General features: G+C 40.6%; 1 protein-coding gene across 2 annotated transcripts in view; it reads right to left on the reverse strand.

The window, feature by feature from the left end:
* Nucleotides 1–21,554, reverse strand: part of LOC110468619 (L-threonine ammonia-lyase) — a 32,727-nt gene that overhangs the window by 10,143 nt on the left and 1,030 nt on the right. For both annotated transcript variants that reach the window (XM_021526669.2, XM_021526670.2), the window contains exons 2-11: nucleotides 17,381–17,407; nucleotides 13,873–14,215; nucleotides 9,639–9,755; nucleotides 8,518–8,759; nucleotides 4,295–4,460; nucleotides 3,748–3,844; nucleotides 2,807–2,882; nucleotides 2,045–2,170; nucleotides 678–845; nucleotides 312–369 (exon numbers count right to left, since the gene is read on the reverse strand). In XM_021526669.2, the coding sequence (XP_021382344.2) occupies nucleotides 312–369; nucleotides 678–845; nucleotides 2,045–2,170; nucleotides 2,807–2,882; nucleotides 3,748–3,844; nucleotides 4,295–4,460; nucleotides 8,518–8,759; nucleotides 9,639–9,755; nucleotides 13,873–14,215; nucleotides 17,381–17,407 (1,420 nt within the window). The remainder of the gene's footprint in view (nucleotides 1–311; nucleotides 370–677; nucleotides 846–2,044; nucleotides 2,171–2,806; nucleotides 2,883–3,747; nucleotides 3,845–4,294; nucleotides 4,461–8,517; nucleotides 8,760–9,638; nucleotides 9,756–13,872; nucleotides 14,216–17,380; nucleotides 17,408–21,554) is intronic.

The following is a 21,554-nucleotide window of genomic DNA, read 5'->3' on the forward strand; positions in this document are numbered from 1 at the left end:
GATGGATGCTGCAGCTTGCTCACCTCCTCCAGCACCTGCCACACATGTTGGGATGGTTCATATCAGCAACAGTGCAATACAACATTTGGAGTACTTCACCAGGGTGTTGCAACAGCAAGTAAAACTGGTCCTGTGTTATTTATATGCCTGCTAAGTGTTTGGCAAGAAGCTGCGTAACACAGAGGAAATGATCCCTGACACTCTGCACACTCAGTTGGACTTCTTCAACATAGGCATAAAGAGACAGGAAAACAGAATAAACCAGGAGGAGCCAACAGTATTAGAGAAACTGAAATTGCATCTCCTCTTACCTCGACAGTGAAGAGCTCAGATGTCACAAATGTGCGTTCTTGTTTGATATCCAAAACTCTAGATCAAATAAGGGACAAATTAGAGATCACAAGAATCCCCTGTCATTGCAAAACAGTTTTTGTGTTTGGAGAATAAATATATTTCCTTCTTTCTGAATTAGACACAATTCTATGCTACAAAGGTGTTTTCAGATTGGAACAAAAATGAAGGAAACAAAACCTTTTCTGCAATATAACAAGAAAAAACCTTTTGGTTAATTAATTACTTACAGACTTGGCTTCAGAGATGTTTAGAAACATTTCCCAATCGTTAATAATCTTTGTGCTAGTCCGTGATTTTATTTCCCAGCTATTAGTCTGATTTACCTTGCTTCTTCCCGAGCCAAAATGTCCAGTAGTTTTGACATGTCTCCTGGGCAGTCAGAAATCACAAGGGAAAATCTGCACACTCTGTTATCCAGGGTCAGGGCACGAGCTATGCACTGTTGCAGCAAATGTAATTCCAGGTTTCCACTGCATATAACAACTCCCACTCTGAAAACAGACAGAAAAATACATTTTGATTAGCACTTGCCAGTGTAAAGGAACTATAAATCATAAAGAGTATGCCAATATCAGCCTAAGGTCTGTCAGAACCTCCCTCAATAAGTATTACAGGTTAGAGGACTCCTGCCTCAGTACCCATTGTGAGCAGGTAGGGGAGGCCCAGAAGTTGGCTGCATTAGTTGGTCTGAAATATTTTAATTTCACATTTCCTAGAGATTTGAGTTTTGTTAGTTAGCTGAAGAACTGTAGGTGCAGGTTTCAAGTTTTAAGAATTTGACATAATTCTCACCTGGAAGTTCTAAGCTTCAGCCTCTTACTGATCAGACAATGTGTATGTTCAGGCTTTCTGTAACTGTTGATTAAATTCATCAGAACCCCGCAAAATGAATGCAGAAATGTTTGAAGTGCAAGTGAAGAGCCACATGATTAGTCTATGAAAATCTCTCTCTGCAAAGCCAAACCTATATCTTTGCATTTTCCCTTTTATTTTAGCTGTACTGAAATACATTGCTGCTGTGTGTGTACTCTCAGCCTCTTCTGAAGAATTGTCTCAGCAGTATTTTAGCATACAATGCTGTGCACTAGAAATTTTATTCTGTCTCGAGGGCACGTATGTTTTAATACATTCTGGACTATGACCTGAGCCAAGGCTCAATCCACCTAAGTGCTGAGTCCTTGCTGAGAGGCAAGGCAGCACCTGGCCACCCGTTCAGCACTAAGCACAAGGATAATCCCTCTGACTGTGGACAGCTCTCAGGACTGGGGGGCAGGTGCCACTGGGTCACTGCAGCAGACAGCCCAGCTCCTGTCCACCTCAGACAGGGCTGGATTCCACACGAGGAACAACAGAGAGGAGACAACAGGCTGAGCAGAGCAGGACGCTGTCCTGGCAGGTGCAACAGTGCCTCGTGGAGCTGTAACTGCTTTCCCCCAGATATCTGAGAATCGAGGAAAGGGACATGGTTTGTCAGGTCTCCAGGCTGGCATTTCTCTGGTTGAGCACAATCGTACTGCCTGTGACAGGTCCAGTCAGTTTGAAGTTTCTGCCACCGATGAGCCCCTTGCCAGTTCAGGGGCAGGACCTGCCTTGTCACCCACAGAACAAGTAGACTGTCACCATTTCCTAGGACCAAGGTGCTCAGTCCCACGTTTTTGCTACAGTTCCCTGTTTGCAATAGCTGCTGTACCTTTTACCCTTCAGCTCAGGCAGCTTCCCTGCCACCAGTGCTGCAAGACCAATGGCCCCTTCTGCATCAACGGTGGCTCGCTCACACTCCAGCAGTCTCAGCATTGAAATGAGGATGTCCTCCTCCCTGAAAGCAAGAGGCTTGGGTCAAAACAAATCACATCAAAAGAGCTCCCAAAAGCAGAAGATAATGCATTTGTATGTGTAACTGGGTTCATGCCATCCTCCCAGATTAATGTAATCCCAAGGTGGTGTAACAGCTGTGCTGCTGGGCATGAATGTACATCTCAGACTCATTCTTAGCTGAAAGACAGGATGGCTTTTTTACTAGAAATATTACCTACGTCCTAGTAGTAAGTATATTCCACAAATGTGGCCTTTTTGTGAAGATTTAGAAGAGGTTTGTCAAGGCTGCCTTCAAGTGTTGTAGAACACCAGGACAAGTTTTACACCCAGAGCATGACCAGGTAGTGGTGGCAGGTGAAATTTTGGCCAAAAGGTCAGTTTGGACAACACTTTTTGTCATATCACTTAATTTTAGGTAGTCCTGTGAGGAGCTGGGAGTTGAACTTGATAATCCTTCATGGATCTCTTCAAATTTAAGATATTCTGTGATTTCTGTGGTATGTGGGTCTGGGTTCAAAGTCTTCAGTACCCCTCTTGGAAGGAAAGGTACCGCATCCTCACACTCCCCCATGTTGCATTTTTCATATACAACAATGCCCATCCTGTATTATTAATTTCACTGTTTTTCTTCACCTACCTCACAGCAACAACTTTATCCACAAGCTTGCCAGTCAGCTGCAAAGAATTGCTGCCAAAGCAAACTCCACTCACATCTGCAAATTTCAAAAGACAAAAATATGAATTTGGCTTTAGACATATTCAACATTTTTTAGAGTCCTTGCTGGTTTGTGCCCTTAATGAGTGCAGCACACTGCTGGTACATGACCTTAAGTTGCTTGATTTTTTTTTCATGTGACAGAAATGTCTTTGGTAATGAAAGACCAAATCTCACAAGGAGATTTTGCCATTTTGGGCCACTTCAAGAAATCTCTGATACTTCACTGGCATTGTTGTAGTGTGAGAGTGACCCTGCAGCCCAGTGCTTTTCACTGTTCAATGAGGATTGAGGGAGAGGAGACACAAGCACAGCACTGGGCTTGTTAGCTCCAGCAGGACAGCTGGCTAGGAGTGCAGACACAGGCAGAGCTAGCCATTAGAACTTTCTTACAAAACTCCCATTTAATCAGGCAAACAGGATGTTCTAAAGTTGCTTAACAGATTAGTTTCTTTGAGCAAAAGATATGGAGACAATTCTACCATTTATAAACACTTTTGTTCTGAGAACAGTTTTGTGTCTAAATATTTAAGCACTGTACCATTTTCCTGCCTTTTCCCAAATCAGTTTTTTACACAAGAGCTTTCTCATTGATTTCACTGGTTTAGATGCTGCATGTGAGCACAATGTTCAGACAAATACTCTCATATTTCTATATCCATGTGCACTGGAAATAGTATTTTACTCCATCAAGGTGTGGGGAAAAAAGTGAGAGAAGTTGCTCTTACAGCTTTAACTAAATTCCGACTCTTCAGAGAAGTCCCTTAAAATATGTTTAAACTGAAATAATAAGAAAATAATATAGTTGGAGAAATCTGTTACAACCTTTACTTTACCTCCAAAAGAATACTGCATTTTCTCACCTCCATAGAAGTGATGATTGTTGCAGGCCTGGTCGTCATTTGGGTGGCCAGCTTTTAAGGACTGTTGAAGAACTGGGAAACTTTCAGATTCGACTCCCTGAGGAAGAGAAATGTTGTCACTTTTTTATTGAACCAGTTGTAAGAGAAGTTGCCACCAAAGTAGATAGCAAAGCCTACAGAAATTTTCTCTTCAAATTAACAAATAATTTCAAGTGGCAAAACAACCATGCTACTACTAAACTTACTCCGTGGCTTACTTGGGACAAATCTTTTCCAGTAAGAACTTATTTTAAAACACAGAACTGGATTTTCTTTGCTTAGGAAAAGTCTTCCCATACTTTTCTCTTAAATCCAGCCGAACAGCCAAGGGATAGGAACTTCCTTGGTTCTTACAGGGTCTTTTCTGAGGTAAAGCCCATGGGATCAGATAGTTCCTGTCCCCAGCACAGGCAGTCTCTGCAAGTGTCACGAGATACCAGTGTCTTGTGTAAACAGCTGTGGTGAAAGCCACCCAAACACAATGCTTAATAGGTGAAAGGCAACTTACAATTACAGAAATATGTGGGTTGAGGTGTTTGAGTGCAGCAGCTGACCCTGCCAGCAAGCCACAGTGGCCTCCTGCAGGGAAAATCACCGCGTCCAGCTTTGGCACCTGCTCGTACATCTCCAGCCCCACGGTTCCCAGGCCAGACAGGTACACAGCACTGTCCTCCCTGGGGGGAGGAAGGGCACAGATCAGCAGAGGTCACAGTTGTCAGTGCAGAAATAATAATTCCATCTACTACTTTCAAGACATGGTTCAGCAGAAAAAGATAAATGTGAGAGTAAATCAGCAGCACATGAGGGGAGGAGGTGATGGTGCCATCAGGTGGACCCTAGCATGCTGCTGCCAGCTGGGAGAAAATTTGTGCCCTACTGGGAGAAAATCTGAACTGCAGACAAGCTCCTCAAAGAGTTTTCAGACAGAAGGGCACTTAACTTCCATTGTTATCAGGGGTTTACAGAACTGGCAGGGAGAAGTCATATTTCCATTGCAATCACTTCCTTCAGCTTCATAAATGTTAAATGTTGCAGTCTAAACTACAAGCAAAGCCTCAAAAAGAAATCCCCTCTTTACTTATCAGTGGATTTAGTGTTTGCGATTAATGGAAGTTTTAATGAGATTTAAGTAGTGTGTTCAACCTCTCAAAACTCAAAGAGATTGCTAGAGTTGTCTTTCCACACTTCAGGGCCAATATCTGATGCCTTTGCATGAAGCAAAGCATTTAGTCATGCCACAATATTCACTGGTAAAATACTTTCAGGCAAATGAAGTATAAAGACTAGGGACAAGCAGCATCAAAAAACTGAAGAAAACTTCACTATACAGTCATGACTGACTTGGATCTATTTCTAAAAGCTGGTTGGTATTTTATTTACAAGTTAGCAGCGATGTAAATGTAGAACTACACATAAGAAAAGAAAACAAAATTGTAGAACCAATGACTGTATTTGATTTACTTGACCCAAGGATGTTTGGGTACTAGGATACTGTTTTTATTACTGTACCTGTTAGACAGGCACAGAGAGGCTCAGTGTAGGAGCACAGAATTCCTGCAAGGAGGAGACCAAGGCCCTTGAGAAGTTACCTCACATATATATCAAGACACAGAAAATTCCTCAGGGCAAGAGTCTATATTACTACATAGGAGAGGATAGGATCAATGAACTTCCACTCCTGTAGCACAGCCAAAGACAAAGGCAAGAAATCATAGTGGAATGAGTCCTTGTATTTACTGTCTTTATCAAGATACTGAAGGAGCTCTCTCCTCCTCCTGATATGTGACAAAATAGACCACTGGCATCCTGAACAATTCCGGAGACTTATTCCCAAATAAGTTTCAGATCTAAGTTTATGGAGGTATCCCTGCTATAGTTACCTGGGGTACAAGGGGACCTGCAAAATGAAGTATTGGGATGTTCCATGAAGAAATAAAACCTCTCTAACAACTGAAAACTGTCCAAACGAGACTGTTCTGGACATGGAGAGCTGTTAGAAATTTGAATCAATATTTCAGTTAATCATGTTTTGTTAACATCCTTGTTAACATCCAGTTGAAAAATCAGTTCACTGATTAGCTTTTATAAGGAAATGGGTGATTTTCTTTGAAGTGTGACTGATAACTTTTTGAAAGTGAAAAATGTATCAGATGCCATTGAGGCAAAATGAAGGAAGAGGGTACATAAATCTAAAGACTGTAGACTTAAAAAAGCATTTTTGAGCCAGAGCTAGAAACTTGGATATTTGCCTTCTGAAAGGTGTGATACATCAGCAATGAAAGATGGGCTGTCAGGATTTAGTTTTCCAATGAAGTTCTGGTGTGGCAGCTAGAAGGTTCTGTTTCTATCTATTCCAAGTAAAGGACTTAGAGTCTGTTGGACAGAGTAACAGATGAACCAGATCATAAATTATCAGGTTTGGTCAGCATTTAGATCTGGAGTTACACAAGAAAAAAGTGGATGTAAGGTGTGTAATTCAATCTGCAGCACTCTTTCCTCCCTGATTCACAAAGGAATCTTTCTCACATCCTCACAGAGGTACTGAGTTAGCTATTGGCAATAGTCACATTGCATTTATAATGAGGCCCTGAGGCCCTGCAGTTAGTAAAAATTTCATGGCACCTAGGCAGCAATTAGGCAGACTAAATGATTGATTCCAATTTGAAAAATCACATTTCCTTCCTGGAATTCCCCAGGATGTTGCAACTGAGTAACAAGCGCCCTTCACCTATTTGAATTCTTGCATGGTCATTTTCATGACACAGTATTTTAATTGCACTGGAGCAGTGGGCAGAGCTGCCAGTGACACACCCAGCTGCAGGGCATCGCCCTGCGGGGACAGCCCAGCCCAGCCACGCTGGGTCTGCTTCAGGGGGGGCACAATGAGCTCCTGGCTGAGGAGACCCAGAGACCAAATTGCTGGGGATTGTATCCAAGCTGGAATTAAACTGAAATAAAATGACATTTCGCAAGTTCCATTCTAACACTTGGGAGCTCAGCTGGTATTTTACAAACAGCTTTGGCAAGTGACAAGAATGTGTGTCAGACCCACGCTGGAGAAGAGTGGCTATCCATAAAGGCATACATTACACTGGGAAATCTTTCCAGGTCTACGCCTAACAAAATATTTTTCATGTATCCCGTTATGAAAAGCCTCACAATTGAAGTGAAGAATTTATTACTTTTTTTTTTTCCAGTGAAAAATTGCATCTGTGAGGTTTTAATTAAACACAGTCACAGATTGAACAATTTGTTTCTTGTAACCTGAAACAAATCAGAGTATTGTTAAGAGTAGTGTGTACATTTAGAGCTCCTCACTGTTGGATGCTGAAGTTCTACACAGGCATTGTCCCTGGAGCTTCATGAGCCTGGAAAATATCTACCTTTTGTAACTTAAATCATTATTTAGGGTTGAGGGGAAGATTCAACATCAAATTACAATAAAATAATTTAGTTCTTATGTGTGAATGTGATAGCTGATGCAAGCCAGCTGGAGGTTAACACATCCATTGAAAAATGGCAGACAGATATTTGGGAATCACCAAGTTATGGAAAACTGTGGTTTTCAAAGAAGCTTAAAAGTGTTTAAAATTCATTGGGATTCAGGGCACCTCACTCCCCACTGAAAATCCCAGTCTGGGACAAGACTGTGCCCATGGTGGCAGACCAGGCCCACGATCCAGCCCCGTGTGTCACTGGCTGCTGGCAGAGCTAACAGAGGAGCTGAACAGTACAGTTTGCAGTATTGCATTCCCAATGCACCAGCTGGGAAAGAAGTGAGGACTTCTTCTGTCCTGCTCATTCTGGGGTCTTCTTCCCAGCCTACACTCCTCACCTTTTCTGTTTAAGGCAGCAGTGCCTGGGAGCTGGAGGGGAACGGGCACTCCCTGCAGCAGATGCCATACAAACACCAGGAGAGGGATGAAGCCTGCACGGAAGCAGCAATGGTAGAGGGACAATAACATTCTAGCTCAGGGCATCAGAGGGACCATTGTTAATGATTCACCTCTCTGTGCTTTTGGAAATCTTTCTTGAAGAAAGGTCAAAAAAAAAGAAAGGGGGTGGGGCAAGGGAATGCATAAGAAGCTACAGAGAGTAAAGAGAAAAGGGAAAATGTATGAGTTTTAAGCAGTTTTGCCCATCTTATTTATGTTTTTGTTGGATTTATGGTTTTGTTGGATCTGTCTTGTCCAGTGACCTCAAATAATTCAAATTTAGGTTTACACTCATCCTTAGCTACTTCAAATGTATGTGCGAAGTAGCCTCTTAACCATCTTTTTTTCAAGGCAGTATCAGTTTTGCTCCTCACACCAGATATGTGACAATCTTAGAGCATTAACCTTCTCTTGCTCCACATTATCCCACTGAACCCTTTGCATTAAAGATTAACTTTTACCCTCTTAACTTCAAACAGAGAGACCAGAAATGAGCTTTCTGACAGGTTAATTCTTACTAAAGAATTAACCTATAGCCACTATCATATTAGTCCACAGAAATCCCTAATCACAGAATTTGCCTAACTTAGGGGCAGAGGAGAGTGTTTCAGTTTGGTCTCCATCCCCAGCTGTTACAGAAAGCCGTGATTTGTGCCTGGGAACCCATAACCATCCATATTCCAGGTAAGAGGAGCATTTGGATGAGCTGTGATAACGTTTTAAGGAAACTAATTGCTTTTGCAGAGCTGTGCAGGCATCTAATGAGATGTTTCTAATGCAGCTGGCTTGCACTCACTCTTCCAGGTAGAGGTAGCCGTTCTCCTGGGCCAGCCTGCGGGCGTGCACCTGGGAGTCCTTGGCGGTGGCGCCGTAGGAGATGACCATGGCCCCGTAGTCGTGGCACAGCTTCAGCCTGGCCGGAGCCGTGCTGCTGGGCAGGATGACAAACACGGCAATGCGGAGCTCGGAGGCGTGGTAAGCAACAGCCATGGAAAAGTTACTGTCCAAAGCCACGATCACCCCTTTTCTTTGCTGCTCCTAAAAACCAGGGGTGTTGTTGCGCATTAGACAGCGTCACATAGTTGTCCCATACGATCCTGGGTCATTCTAATGACTGGCTTCCTTTTTTCCCTTTACTAGCTGGTTGAATTGTGGTATTAGGGTGCACTGTATGCATGTCTGGTGTGATCTCAGGATTTACACACAAAGCTAAAACAGCACAAGATCATTCCCTGTGCCTGCACTCCTCTGGGTTCAATTCTTGTTTCATGGGAAAGAGCTGGAAAACTCCAACTGATGACAGAAGAGCTGATAGATGATCCCTCAGAGCTTATATCTGTGCTCTGCCTGTATGAAATGATTTCATTTCAGGCTTCCTTTTAATAGAAGATTTAATTTATATTATTACAAAAGGCAGGAATAACCACTGCTCTGGGCTGCTGTCTCATGCCTATTTCAACAATTATTACTGCAGAGACTCCTATAACAATGGTAATAACCTCCTATGACAAATGCTATTCATGTAAGAAAACTGAAACTCATTACAAAATCAATTGGTGATCTAGATCTTTGTAATCACTCATTGTAATTCAATTTCATCACCACTCATCAGTTTGGTGGTTTCAACACATCAGAAGTACAGTACACATAAAAACACTTGCATCTTAATGCCACAGGAAAATGCTGATGTTTCCATTTCGCAAGCTTTTGTTTCAAACATTTCACCAGCAGATCAGCCAATTGTAAATAAAGTAGTATTTTACATTCAGACCTATCTCTGTTCACATGCTGTGTTCAGTACAATGATTCTAAAGACAAGAAACACTGTAATTGCATGGAGATCAGAGGTAAATTTATCTTCAACTCCACTCCATTTTTGTGATTTACTTCTTTTTGAATGCTGACAATTTGCTATACCTGAGGCAATGACATCAGAAGGTAAAGGACACCTCGTTCCTTCACAGACCCTGTGTACTGGAGGAACTCCTTCTTCAGGTAGATGTCCATTCCATACTGCTTGGATAGCCTAGAATACTGGAGTAGATAAACAGTCAATATATCCACTATTAAAATAGATATAAGAAGTATCTTATAGAAGTAAAGTAGATATAAGAAAAATCTTCCACACCCCATCAACTGCCTGGTAAGGTATGAATTCTACTGCTATATATGAGCTCTAAAAAGTAAAATTCATCTTCTGGTTTCTTTATAAATTCACAACAGTGTTGTTACCTACCAGGTCCTTCTGCCTTATGGGAGTGATTTTCAAACTCACAACAGTGAAATATGGACAATGTGTCATTGAAAACTCTGAAAATTGCACTTACTTTGGATCTTATTGTTCAAACACAGGCATTAAAACAAAAATTTTCAATTGTCTCAAGACCCATGCTTCCAGTACTTGCCAGAACTGGATATTGAATACCCAAAAAATAAGGTAATCATCTAATAGATACAAAAGCCATCAGAAAATACCTCCTTGAGCCCGATTATGACTCTGCTATGGTTTCTGCCACTGATTCACCACTGAATGTTGTCTATTTTGCATGCTAAGGCCAGTAGAATATTAGTAAAGACATTTCTTACTCAAAGAAAAATGGAAACAATAAAAAACCAATTTCCCATGACTGCATATGTGCGCAGCAGCTGTTTGGAAATGCTTAGTGTTTGGAACAGAAATTATGCCTGAGCTGAGGGGAATTAACAAGCACATTACATGTGATGCCTATGTGCATGATTTTTAAAAATTTTTGATGGCAAATATTTGTTAAACTTTATAATAAAACACTCCCAGCATACATCCACATATTAATTTCCTATTACCATATTCATTAAACCAAGAGTTTTACACAAGATAACTTGTGAAATAGAGCTGCAGCAAACCTGTGGGTGCTGTCTCCCCTGCCTTACTGCAGCTCTATTTCAGAATTGGCTCCATCTCCTTTGTGGCTGCCAAAGCAAATGAGGCCCTGGTGATTTAGGGGATCAAGTTCTCATTTAAGATAAGTCATGAAGTGAGACAGATCCAAAAACAGTGTGACAAAATATTTCTCTCAAGCAATTATCTGGCAGTGTCATACATAAAATGCACACACTAATATGTACTGACATGGTTTTCAGCCTGCAGGACTTTCCAAGTGAATTTATATAAACTAAACATTTCTGAAGCAGACACTTGCTTTAAAGTTTACAGTCAAACTACATGTTTCAGGTGAATGATTCAAGGCTTTTTAGTGGATTTCCAAGCATATGTTAAGTTCCTCACCCATAGGTGGGGCCAGATTCTCTATTTTGCTCCTGAAAATCCTGACATAAGAGCTACCACTTGCTGCTCCTTGCAAATCTGGCTGCAGAAACTGAAACAATGGAAAGTGCTTAGCACACTAATGGGATAACAGTTTATATCCTAAACATCCTGATCCATGGAGAATGCCTATGCAAAATAGAACAAGAACACCATAAAAGAAATGCTACTAGTGCTTCGAATACCATACTTGTATTTGTAGAGAATCTTTGATTCTAGAGCAAACAATCAGAAAAAGGATTTAAGGAGATGAATCCTGTGCATAATAAATTTGCCAAGTCTCCTTAGCATTTAAAACTGTGTCATTAAGTCTCTCTCCCACAGGGGTGGTGTCCTTTAGATTGATATTTATCTTTAATTTTGATACTCGGGATTTTAATTCTTTAGGTTATCCTTTTAGTCTTCCTTTAACTGAGGATTTTTTCATATAGCCTAAATATAGCAATTCCTTCCTAACAAAGCAGGCATCAGCTCTATTTGCAGTTGAGCTGACCTGATGTGTAACCTCCTAAGACACATTGAACCAGGCTGTAAGGTTTCCTTTTAGTCACTGTGATCTTATCTAAGGACTACAGATACCATGTCTAGAGTACAATACACAGCACAGCCTCCCTCTGCTAACACAACACAGCCCTTACAGCTCCTTCATCAGTAGCCAAACCAGGTTCCAACTTGATGTCAGGTCCTAGTTTTCCTATGCTTACTACCTCTTGGACATGTTGCAATTCACTCATGATGCCATATCTCAGCTTCAAGGAACCTAAGGAACCTTCCTGCCTAAGGAACCATCCATGGTTTTATCTGCAGATTAGAAACCACCCTGCAAAGTGTTTCTCCCTTCAATTAACTAAATGGATCATAGTCATACACACTTATTTAGTCTAAACAAATATCCTTGAAAGGGACTCTTACCTCTACACAATGAGTTAAAAGAAAGGTTTTCTGTTTTTCTTGACATCACTCTGTGCTTTTAAAACAATGTTTGAAATTCACTAATAACTTCTGCAGGAATATTACTTTGAATAACAGTCATGGGCTATTTTCACATTAAAATATATTGGGGTTTATATGGGTATAGGTTTTCCACTATTCTGACAATTTTAAAAGCATAGTTCATAAAAAAAGACTAAAGAAAGTGAGACTGTTTAGCTTGAAACAATAAATGCAGAAAAGGGATACAACTGGGTTGTAAAAATATGCCAGGGACACGCAGGAGAAAGGAGCTATTTAAGCTGAGGGGTGTCATGGTTTAACCTCATCTGGCAACTAAATACCATCCTACCTCAGTGCTCTGAGGCAGATGAGAATTGGAAGGGTAAAAGTGAGAAATCTCATGGGTTGGGATAAGAACAGTTAGTAAGAATAAATAAATAAATAAATATATAAATAGCAACAATGTAATTAAAAGGAAAATAACAAAGAGAGATAAATAAGACCCAAGAAACCCAAGAAAGGCAGCTTATGCAATTGAAAACAATTGCTCACCAACAACAAGCTGATGACCAGCCAGGCCCTGAGCCACAGGTTCCCAGCCAACTTTCCCCCTAATTTTATTGCTGTGCAAAGTGTCATATGGTATAGGATGTCCCTTTGGTCAGCTGGGGTCAGCAGCTCCAGCTGTGCTCCCTCCCAATTCCTTGTACATCCCGTCTTTTCACTGGTGGGATGGAGTAAGGAAGAGAAAACACCTTAACTCTATGTTAGGGCTGCTCAGCAGTAACAAAAACATTTCCATCTTATCAACGATATTTTCATCACAAATCCAAAACACAGACCTATACCAGCTACTGTGAAGAAAATTAACTCTACCCTAGCCAAAGCTTCCCTGCAGTCCAGCCATATCTTTTGTGCCAGCTTACAGCCCCAAACTGACTTGTACCACATCCTTTGACAAAAGACACACTTCTTCAGTAATGTGCTACAAAAAGCACAGCTGTCCTTATTTTGGGAATGCTAGGCTAAAAAACCCACACTGGAATTAGTTATGATGTCTCTGGATCAGCAGCTGGGAACAAGAACAACTTTGAGGACCTAACCACTACACTCCAGGGACTGCTAACCCCAAGCAGATTGCAAGGTTCTTACCTTGTGCATGCCAGAAAAACAATCCACAAGGATTCATTGAGAGCATGATTTGTGACTGCTGCTAGGAATTGCCATTTGGCAGACACTCTTCACCCACCAAAAGGAAAAGAGATTACCCAGAGAGCCCAGAGTAGCCTGCTTGAAGAGCTCCCAATGGTAGAAAAACACTATGAAAAAGTATACAGTACAGCTGGCCATTGTACTTCTCTTATGCTTCAGCAGACCTTGTACATTGATGGGGGATCTCAGCCATTTCTACACCAATGACAGGTGCACATGTTTGTGTGCATCCTTATTTTGCTGAAGACACCTGTGGCAGAAATACCTGGTTACAGAACATATCCTGGTTGGCCTGACTGAGAAGGCAAATCTGTACATTCAAACCCTCCAAATATGAGAGCTGGTTCCAAACCAGACCCTCCCACAAGAGTGCTTACCCAAGCACTCGTAGTCTGCCACGTCCAACTCAGGTTCCTTATGGCAGGAGTCTTTCACTGGGAGCATAATACCACAGTGCATTAGGTCTATGCCTAATTTGGTTTATCCTTTGTTTACAGGTCACTGCAATCTTTGAGGATTTAGGTTAGTGTAAACAGATAAGAAGAAAATTATTATTGACAGTTAAATACAATTAATATGAAAATGGGTCTTCTTACACAGATCTATCTGCTGCAAATTCACACATACCCTTCATTTCTGATCGATTTTCACAAGGAAAAGGAAAAGCAACACAGAGAATGCAAAACCATAAAGATTCCTTACCATGCAGGGGGTTTTCTGAACGCCACACTGGATTTTGAAGGCTGCTGCACTAATGTCTTCAAATCGAATCAGCCTGTTACAGCTTGCCAGGCTGGTCCTACTGCTCGGCTGAGGGATGCAGGAAAGGGCATCCCTAAGTAACTCCTCATTTCGGCTCACTATCTTCATTTCCCAGGTCTTCACATCCCCGTTCAGGTAATCCTCCTCACCAAAGTCCTTCAGTCTCTCGGGGTTGATAGAGGGTGGCTTCTGCCCAATAAGGCCATTTTTTACAGGCACATCCTTACAGCAGTGAAGATCACAAACTGCTGGGATATCCTGTTTCTTTATTTTATTGTCATCCCTGAAAACAAATAAAAGAAACTTATTAGAAAGGCTTGGATGATTAAAGGCTTGCTATTTAGCATTTTAGAAGGATGCACATCTCAGTTGCTCTTTGCAAGCCTCAAACAGGCAGAGTGAGTTGCTACTGACATAATACCTACCTGTAGGTGCACTGAAAGATACCATAACCTTCCAGCTGTTAGAAAAGCCACAACATGTGGGCAAACTGAAACTGTCCTACCCAAGAAAATAAGAAATATATAATCCGTGCTATCTGGTCAGCAAGACCTTCCTTAGTACTCAGTATTCAACCAGCAACGATCCTAGTTCAGTGCTTCCAAAAATTTTGGAATAACTGGAATTGTGTTTTCTGTACACAAATCTCCCTTTTTCAAAAAAGGCAAGGAGCTGCTGCAGACCATTCCCAAAAACTATTAATAGCATTAACAAATGTCACTACACTGTACACAAGAGGGCTGCTCTCTGCCCTTGCATGCTTGCAGAGCATACTCTTGACAGCCATCAGCTGCCTCATGATGGGAAGGAAATTACTTTGATAAGGTATAATAATTATATCCTCCTACAGAGCTAAAGAGTTAGGTCTTCCGATTTGTGGGTTTACATTTCATGGGTAAATATCTGTGTAGATATGGAAGAAATGTGATGGCACAAAAATCTCTTTCCCCAAGAAACATATGAGAGACAGCACTGCAAGAAAAATTTGCCAGATTTGCTACCTTCAATTGCCTGACTATGTTCCATAGCATTCAGTCCACAAGGAACAATGTACTGTAGTGCAGGAGTTTGCAGTCCTACTAAGAGATAAATGCAAAGCTCCTAGGAAGTCTTGGAATTTGGAGATTACTATGGGAAAAGGAGTGTTAAGCAGAAGACCAGTGACTTGGAAAAGAGCTGGTATCACCCCTGGTTTGTGGCTGTGATGAGACACATGGTATAAGCTCCTCTACATGACTCATGATTCATCTATTTGGTGGGAATGGTTTTCTAAAAACAAACATGCTAAATTCTGTCAGAGATTCCAACATTATCTCTAACAAAAACTATTTACCTTTTTCCTAAAATAATTTGGGTCTAAGTTTTGCAGCTATCCATCAACAAGACTGGCTAAAACACATTTTACAGCAGTGATCAACACCATAATATGCTTTGCAGCAACTTCCAAAAGAATTTTTAAATATTTAGAAACATCTGTTTTTTGAGTAATTGCCCACTTTGGGCAGTATCATCCATTTCCTTAATGGTATCAATAATCTGTGCCAGTAGCTCTGGTTCCTATTACACTTACAATTTTTCCACTGAGGAATTCACACAATAATATGGGCAACATAAAATGTTCTATTATTAGAATCAAGTATTATTAGAATCATAGTATCAATCATTCTGTGTATCTTCACAGGAGAAAATTTTTGTAGCAAGATCTTCTCCCTCTAAAGTTATGAGAACACTAATTTTCTAAGATAAATAAAGTATATACACAATTGTAACCTCTTTATGTTGAAACTCGTGATCTAAAGTATTTTCCCAATGCTGTATCTTAAAGCTGATACAGCCTAACACCAGGTGTTCTGCTTCAAATCAAATTACTTATCAAGGAGCTCTGTTCTATACTTTTCTGCATCTCTGCTCCATTGGGGTTAGACAGCTGAACAATTCATAAAGATGCCAAGCTTCCAGTGTTAGCTAGGGTGCACATTAGCCTGCTTAATGTAAAGCTGAGAGCCAGATCAGACTGCCTCCCTGTGAACACAGCCCCCAGAAAACAGCAGCAGCACCCAAGAGGCCACAGCACTGGTAGAGTCCATTCCATACATCTCTCTTCTGAAATAATATTTTCCATAACACAGACTCTCAGAACTGCTCCAAAAGGAAGAACAGATAGGTCTTATTTCAGAATATACTGTCTAAAATGTTCAGCAAGCATTAGCAATTAATTATGTTCTTACGCTGGAAATGGTTTAAAGGGTCTGTGTAGGGTAAAAAAAAAATAGGCAGATCAAAAATATGTGAGTTTATAGGTCAAATTTTTTAACCAGCTGGCATTTGAGATGGAAGAACAACTCTCATTTTTCATTGCATCTGTTGCAATCAAAAAGTCTATTAAAATACCCAGCCAAAGATGACCACAAGAAATTTATGAGTGAAGCAAGATTCTGTGAAAAAGTAGAGTGCATGGTAATGCCTCATCACACTAGTGCCATCACATCTGCAAATAGACTAAAATGGTATATTGATTTTTTGCCCTAGTCTTAAGTTTCCCTTTTTTGACAGGAGAAAAAAAAAAAAAGGAGGGAAGTAAATCAGATTCTCAGTCCTTAATGTGCAGTACCATTCTCACGACCAGTGGGTATCTGCTCAGGACTCCAATGGAGACAACACCTTGTGATCATTGGAAAAGAGGAAGAGAAATCAAACAGCTGGAAAAGATGTATAGGCTTTTCAGGCTTGAGATAGGTTTAGAGCACATTTGAATTATTACCATCTCAATATTTAATATCATACATTTGCATCTGAAAAGTCAGAAGCCTCTTTATCAAGGGGATCTCATTCTATTGTATATATATGTATTGTGTGTATTTATTTCAGAATAACTTTGATTCTTCTTCTACATCCACATGTTTCATTTAGATTCGAGAATGACATTTTCCCATATTGAGCCCACCTGGATGTGCCACAGACTCTCCTAGAGCTCTCAAGCTCCCAAGGTAAACCATGGGCTGAAGTTTGATCACATATCACAGATGGGCAACTAATGGCCCTGTTGGGTCAGAAGTATTTCTTGCCTCAAAGGCATTCTACATGCTTGGCAGAGACCTATATGGATTTCTTTCACAGGAACAGCCAAAGCAGGCAGCAAAGCATGCAAGTGCTCACAAAAAACACAGCACGTGACTTCTCAAGCAGTCACAAAAGCAGCAGCCATGTCCACCAGATGAAGATCTGAGCCAATATAAATACAAACCCCAGCATTATAAAGCACTGTTCCTTTCAAATGGAGCTTTTCCTTTTTTGGAGCTTGCCACAAGTTTTCATTAAAAGGTCTGTTTATTTCCAGACATAAAACAAATACACAGCTGGCAGGCTATGTTACATGGTTATAAATATGACATTTTACCTTTAAAGTGATTAGTAAAAGTAAACATGTAAATACAGTTTATAAACCTACTTTTTCAAGAACAGCTGCTCAGCATAACTGGAAAAAAAAAGAGAAGATCCATATGCAGACTTTCTATAAACAATTAAGGCACAGATAAAGATATCATTTGCTTAAGTAGATAGCTTTACATATTTTAAAATCTCAAAGTAAATAGTAAGTACCAAAAAAAACAGTAAGTACCAAAATGTACTCCTACAATAAAAGAAAGCAACAACTTGGAATGAATCACTTTTCTATTTCCAGTTTGATTTTTGAACATACTGATAATATTCATCAAGTTAAACAGCACTATGGAAAAAAAAAATCAGAAATAGCAATATTAACAAACTAAGAAAATGATAAAACCAGCAAAGATAATTTTGGGAAGATGAAAAGCAATAATTCATACTACACCTAAAGGCCACAACTGTTGCCTTCGTTAGACAGAGAAGTGTCCAAGTGTGCAATGATGGACAGTTATAAGTCCCCATCATGAAGCACATTCAGATTGCCTGCCTCAGGACCCACACGACACACAAAATAAATTAAACGGATGCATTTGATCTCCTCAGCTCCTAAAACTGAAGGAGCAAAATCTGCAGAATCACACATGTCCAGGGAATAGCAAAGTGTGAAAGACTAGTCACCATTCTGCCCAGTATAAATGTTAGGGGGAGATGGTATTGAAGTATCAGGTAGAAAATTTTAAATTTCCCTTCTTAGAGAAAATAATTATCTCACAAAACCCATTGCAAGAGGACTGTATGAAGAGCAACAATGTAAATGGGCTCCTAAAAAATGCACAACTGAATGGAAGTAGTGACCAATACACACATCATTCAAAAATTAATCTGTGATTCAGAAAGCCCCTGAGCATTTGGCAAACTCCATGAAAGCATGTGAGGGAAAGTGGTTTTTATTTTTCTCCCAGTTTTGTTACTGGCCACCCCTAGAGAGAGGACACAAAATACACACATAGGACTTCTCTTGGGCCTGACCCAGTGTTGCCATTTTGATTGCAGATGTACCCAATGCCAGCAGTTGGCCCATTTGGCAGCTTTTACACTTTCAAAATGAGTCACAGCACCATATTTTGTGAAATTATAGACATACATTCCCAAGTACTGTTTCACAGATGGAAATTCAACTGTCACAAAATGAAAAACTCAGCCTTTCTTTGTCATTTCTACATCAGCTTTTCTCATCTGCATTCACAGTGATACACATTCACTATTAGGAGGGACTGACAGTGTTGCAAAATGTGCAAATGTAAAAGTTTTCTTAAGCATGTTTCTTAAGGATGTTTTTGATGTTTGTGTATTTTCAAGTCTAATCAGCAAGAAGGGAGATTTAATCCATGAAACAGCAGCTAACAAGGTCTAAGTGATGTTCATGCGCTAGAAAAGTAAATTACTTGTTGGTAGAATTGCCTCAGTAATGGTTAGGGCTTGACATGCTTCAATGATCCTGGACCTCATAGGAGGTTAACAAAGCTTGGGGAGAAGGATGTACCACTGATAGTGGACACAAAAAATACAGAATTTATGGGCCCCAAGGACATTTGGCAGAATTCACAAGACAAAGGAGAAACTAACAAAGCCAACTCAGCAGCTGTGCTGAAATCAGCTCTGTCTGGGTAAAAGATGATTCTGGAAGGGTTAAACTGCAACCATCAACCCAAGAAACCACTGAACCAAACAAAAAGGAAGACTTAGCACAAAGAGTAATTAGCATGAGAAACAAGAGAATCCTTAATCAATAGAAGATATAATGCTAATTAATAAGAGAACTTGTAGCAAATGAAAGCTAATTCCTTTGTTTGTTGAAATGTATAGATAGTAAAAAGCATTGATAGTTGGTGTGTTTGATTTGTGGAATGCACAGAGCACCCAGGCTTGTGCAACTCTCAAGTATAATGAATAGCTCTCTCAGTGAGCAATTACTGGCTTGTTGCACACCAGGTAAGGAATCTGACTTTTGTGGACAGCAACAGTATGGCACAAGTTCTGTGGGATACTTTAGCATCCTTATAGGCCTGTGCCACAAGAAGTTCCAGTTCCTATGCCCAGCCTGGGCTGAGCAGTCACAAAATGTTAAGCTTGAATACCACTTCAATCTCCTATGCACATGTTCTCTACATGTGGATTTTAATTTTGTCCTTTTTTAATGTTTTGTGTGTCGGGGTTCCTTAAGGTCATACCTATATGCTGCCATCATCTTCAGGCTTCCTGAAGACTTTCCTGGAGCATGCTGGCCAAGAGACTTTAGTAAGATATAGCTTTAGACATATTTGTCATCTGCTTTCAGGTAACTGGGCTCAGATCTTGCACCTCTAAGTTCAGAATACTTACTAAGGCAAAAGGTGACCCCATTAAAAGTCACTTTTGCCTCTTTCCTCAGTGTTGAGCAGAGATGGGTCATGTACAGGGGGCAAGGCAGGGTGAGCAGCCTGCTGCAGTAGCAGTCTGCCTGGCTTATGGCTGCAGTGTGGCTGGGATCTTTTCTTACAAGAGTGAGAAAGAGGCAATCCCAGGATATGACAGAGGGGGCCCTTTCCCTCATCCAAATCCCTTTTACCCAGAACCTCTCCAGCTCCATTAATCCTTCTAATTCCATGTCCCAGTGCTGTCTCCTCTGACCTTTCTCGCTACCTGAGCCTCCCAGACCCCTCTGATACTTTCCTTGTTTGTTGCAATCCCCTTTTCCAGTAGCTTACACACAATTCTGCTCCATCTCAACTCCTCCTCTACCTTTTTATCCATTCTCAAATACATCCAAAGAATTGCAAGAGCAGCAATTCTTTAAAGCATCTCAGCAACTTGCGCAAGTGTGACTTTATGAAAGACAAATGGTAGAAAAATAGAGGCTTGCTGAGATAAAAGTATCAAGAAGGATCATACCAAATGTCATCGTCACTACCAGAAATTCCAGGTTATGCACTCAATAGTGCCTGAGTGCCCTGCACACCACTACAGGGTGACAAGTAAACTCCTGCAGGCACAGGGAAGGAACACAATAAATTTGACAATTCTCTCTCTTTGACAATAAATTCAAAACAGATCAAAAACAATACTGCACATTAAATATGACTGTCTTGAACTATCACTATTTTGATATTGAATTATCAGTATTTTGTGTAATACTAGTACTTAGAAACACCAATTCTAGACTTAATCACTCCAACTAGTGGTACATACAGGATGGAAATAAAAATTGCATGTCTGACCTTTATATATCTAAAGCCTATACAAAGTGATTGTTACTAAATCACACAGGAATCACCAACACCTTCCCCTAAACAGAAGGACAAGTTCAGCAAATATTAGGCTCAAGTTTATTGATGGAAACTGGGACACAGGCAGATCCAGTGACTTGCCTAAGACTTCCGCAGGGCTATTTATCAGTGTCCTAAAGACAAGGAGGTCGGGGCAGAGGAACCAGTCTGGATGGCAAAAGTGTAAAGCACTGTGACCATCCAGCACAGCTACAAAATAACCAAGCCTTGAAACTGAGCAGGCATTTAAAACTCTACTCAGCATATACAGGCCTGACAAACCTGTGTGACGCTGCACCAGCAACACACACAAAGAAAGCTCAAGCTCATGCAGCGAACAACCAAGGTGTATTATCACCTCTGATAAAATCTATCCTTACTTTTAGCAAGTCAGATCTACCAGAGCCTGAGCCTAGTATATATATATATATAAGCCTTCATCTGTGGTCATAATCTATTGTTATTCCTCGGTACACACTATGCACATGTCATTGCTTACTGCTGGCAATGGCAACTGGCTGTCAGCTGCTAAACAGAAACACTAGGAAAAGCAATCTGAAAGCAAGAACAATTCACAAGGCCACCCATCATGGAAATGTTGAAGCAGAGGTAAACAACTGTCCCTCAAACAGACTCATCCCTCTCAAAAGTTCTTACAAGACATTCATAGATGTGAATGTCAAATGATTGCTATCCAACACTGCACAGAGTTTGGCAGCTAAAACTCATTAAGCAATTAAACCTTTTCTTAAGTTGAATGTATTCTGAGTCTAGAGGTTTTCTGGTGATTTACACATCTCCACAATTCACCTCCAATGAGGAATGAATAGCATAACTCAAAATAGAGGAAAGAGTGGTCCTGTGCTGCAAGGAGATTCACAGTGTACTGCAGAACTGGTCCTATCATGGGTGCCTTTGGGCAAGCCCTTT

Source organism: Lonchura striata, chromosome 7, assembly GCF_046129695.1.
Source record: "Lonchura striata isolate bLonStr1 chromosome 7, bLonStr1.mat, whole genome shotgun sequence".
Lineage (NCBI taxonomy): Eukaryota > Metazoa > Chordata > Aves > Passeriformes > Estrildidae > Lonchura > Lonchura striata.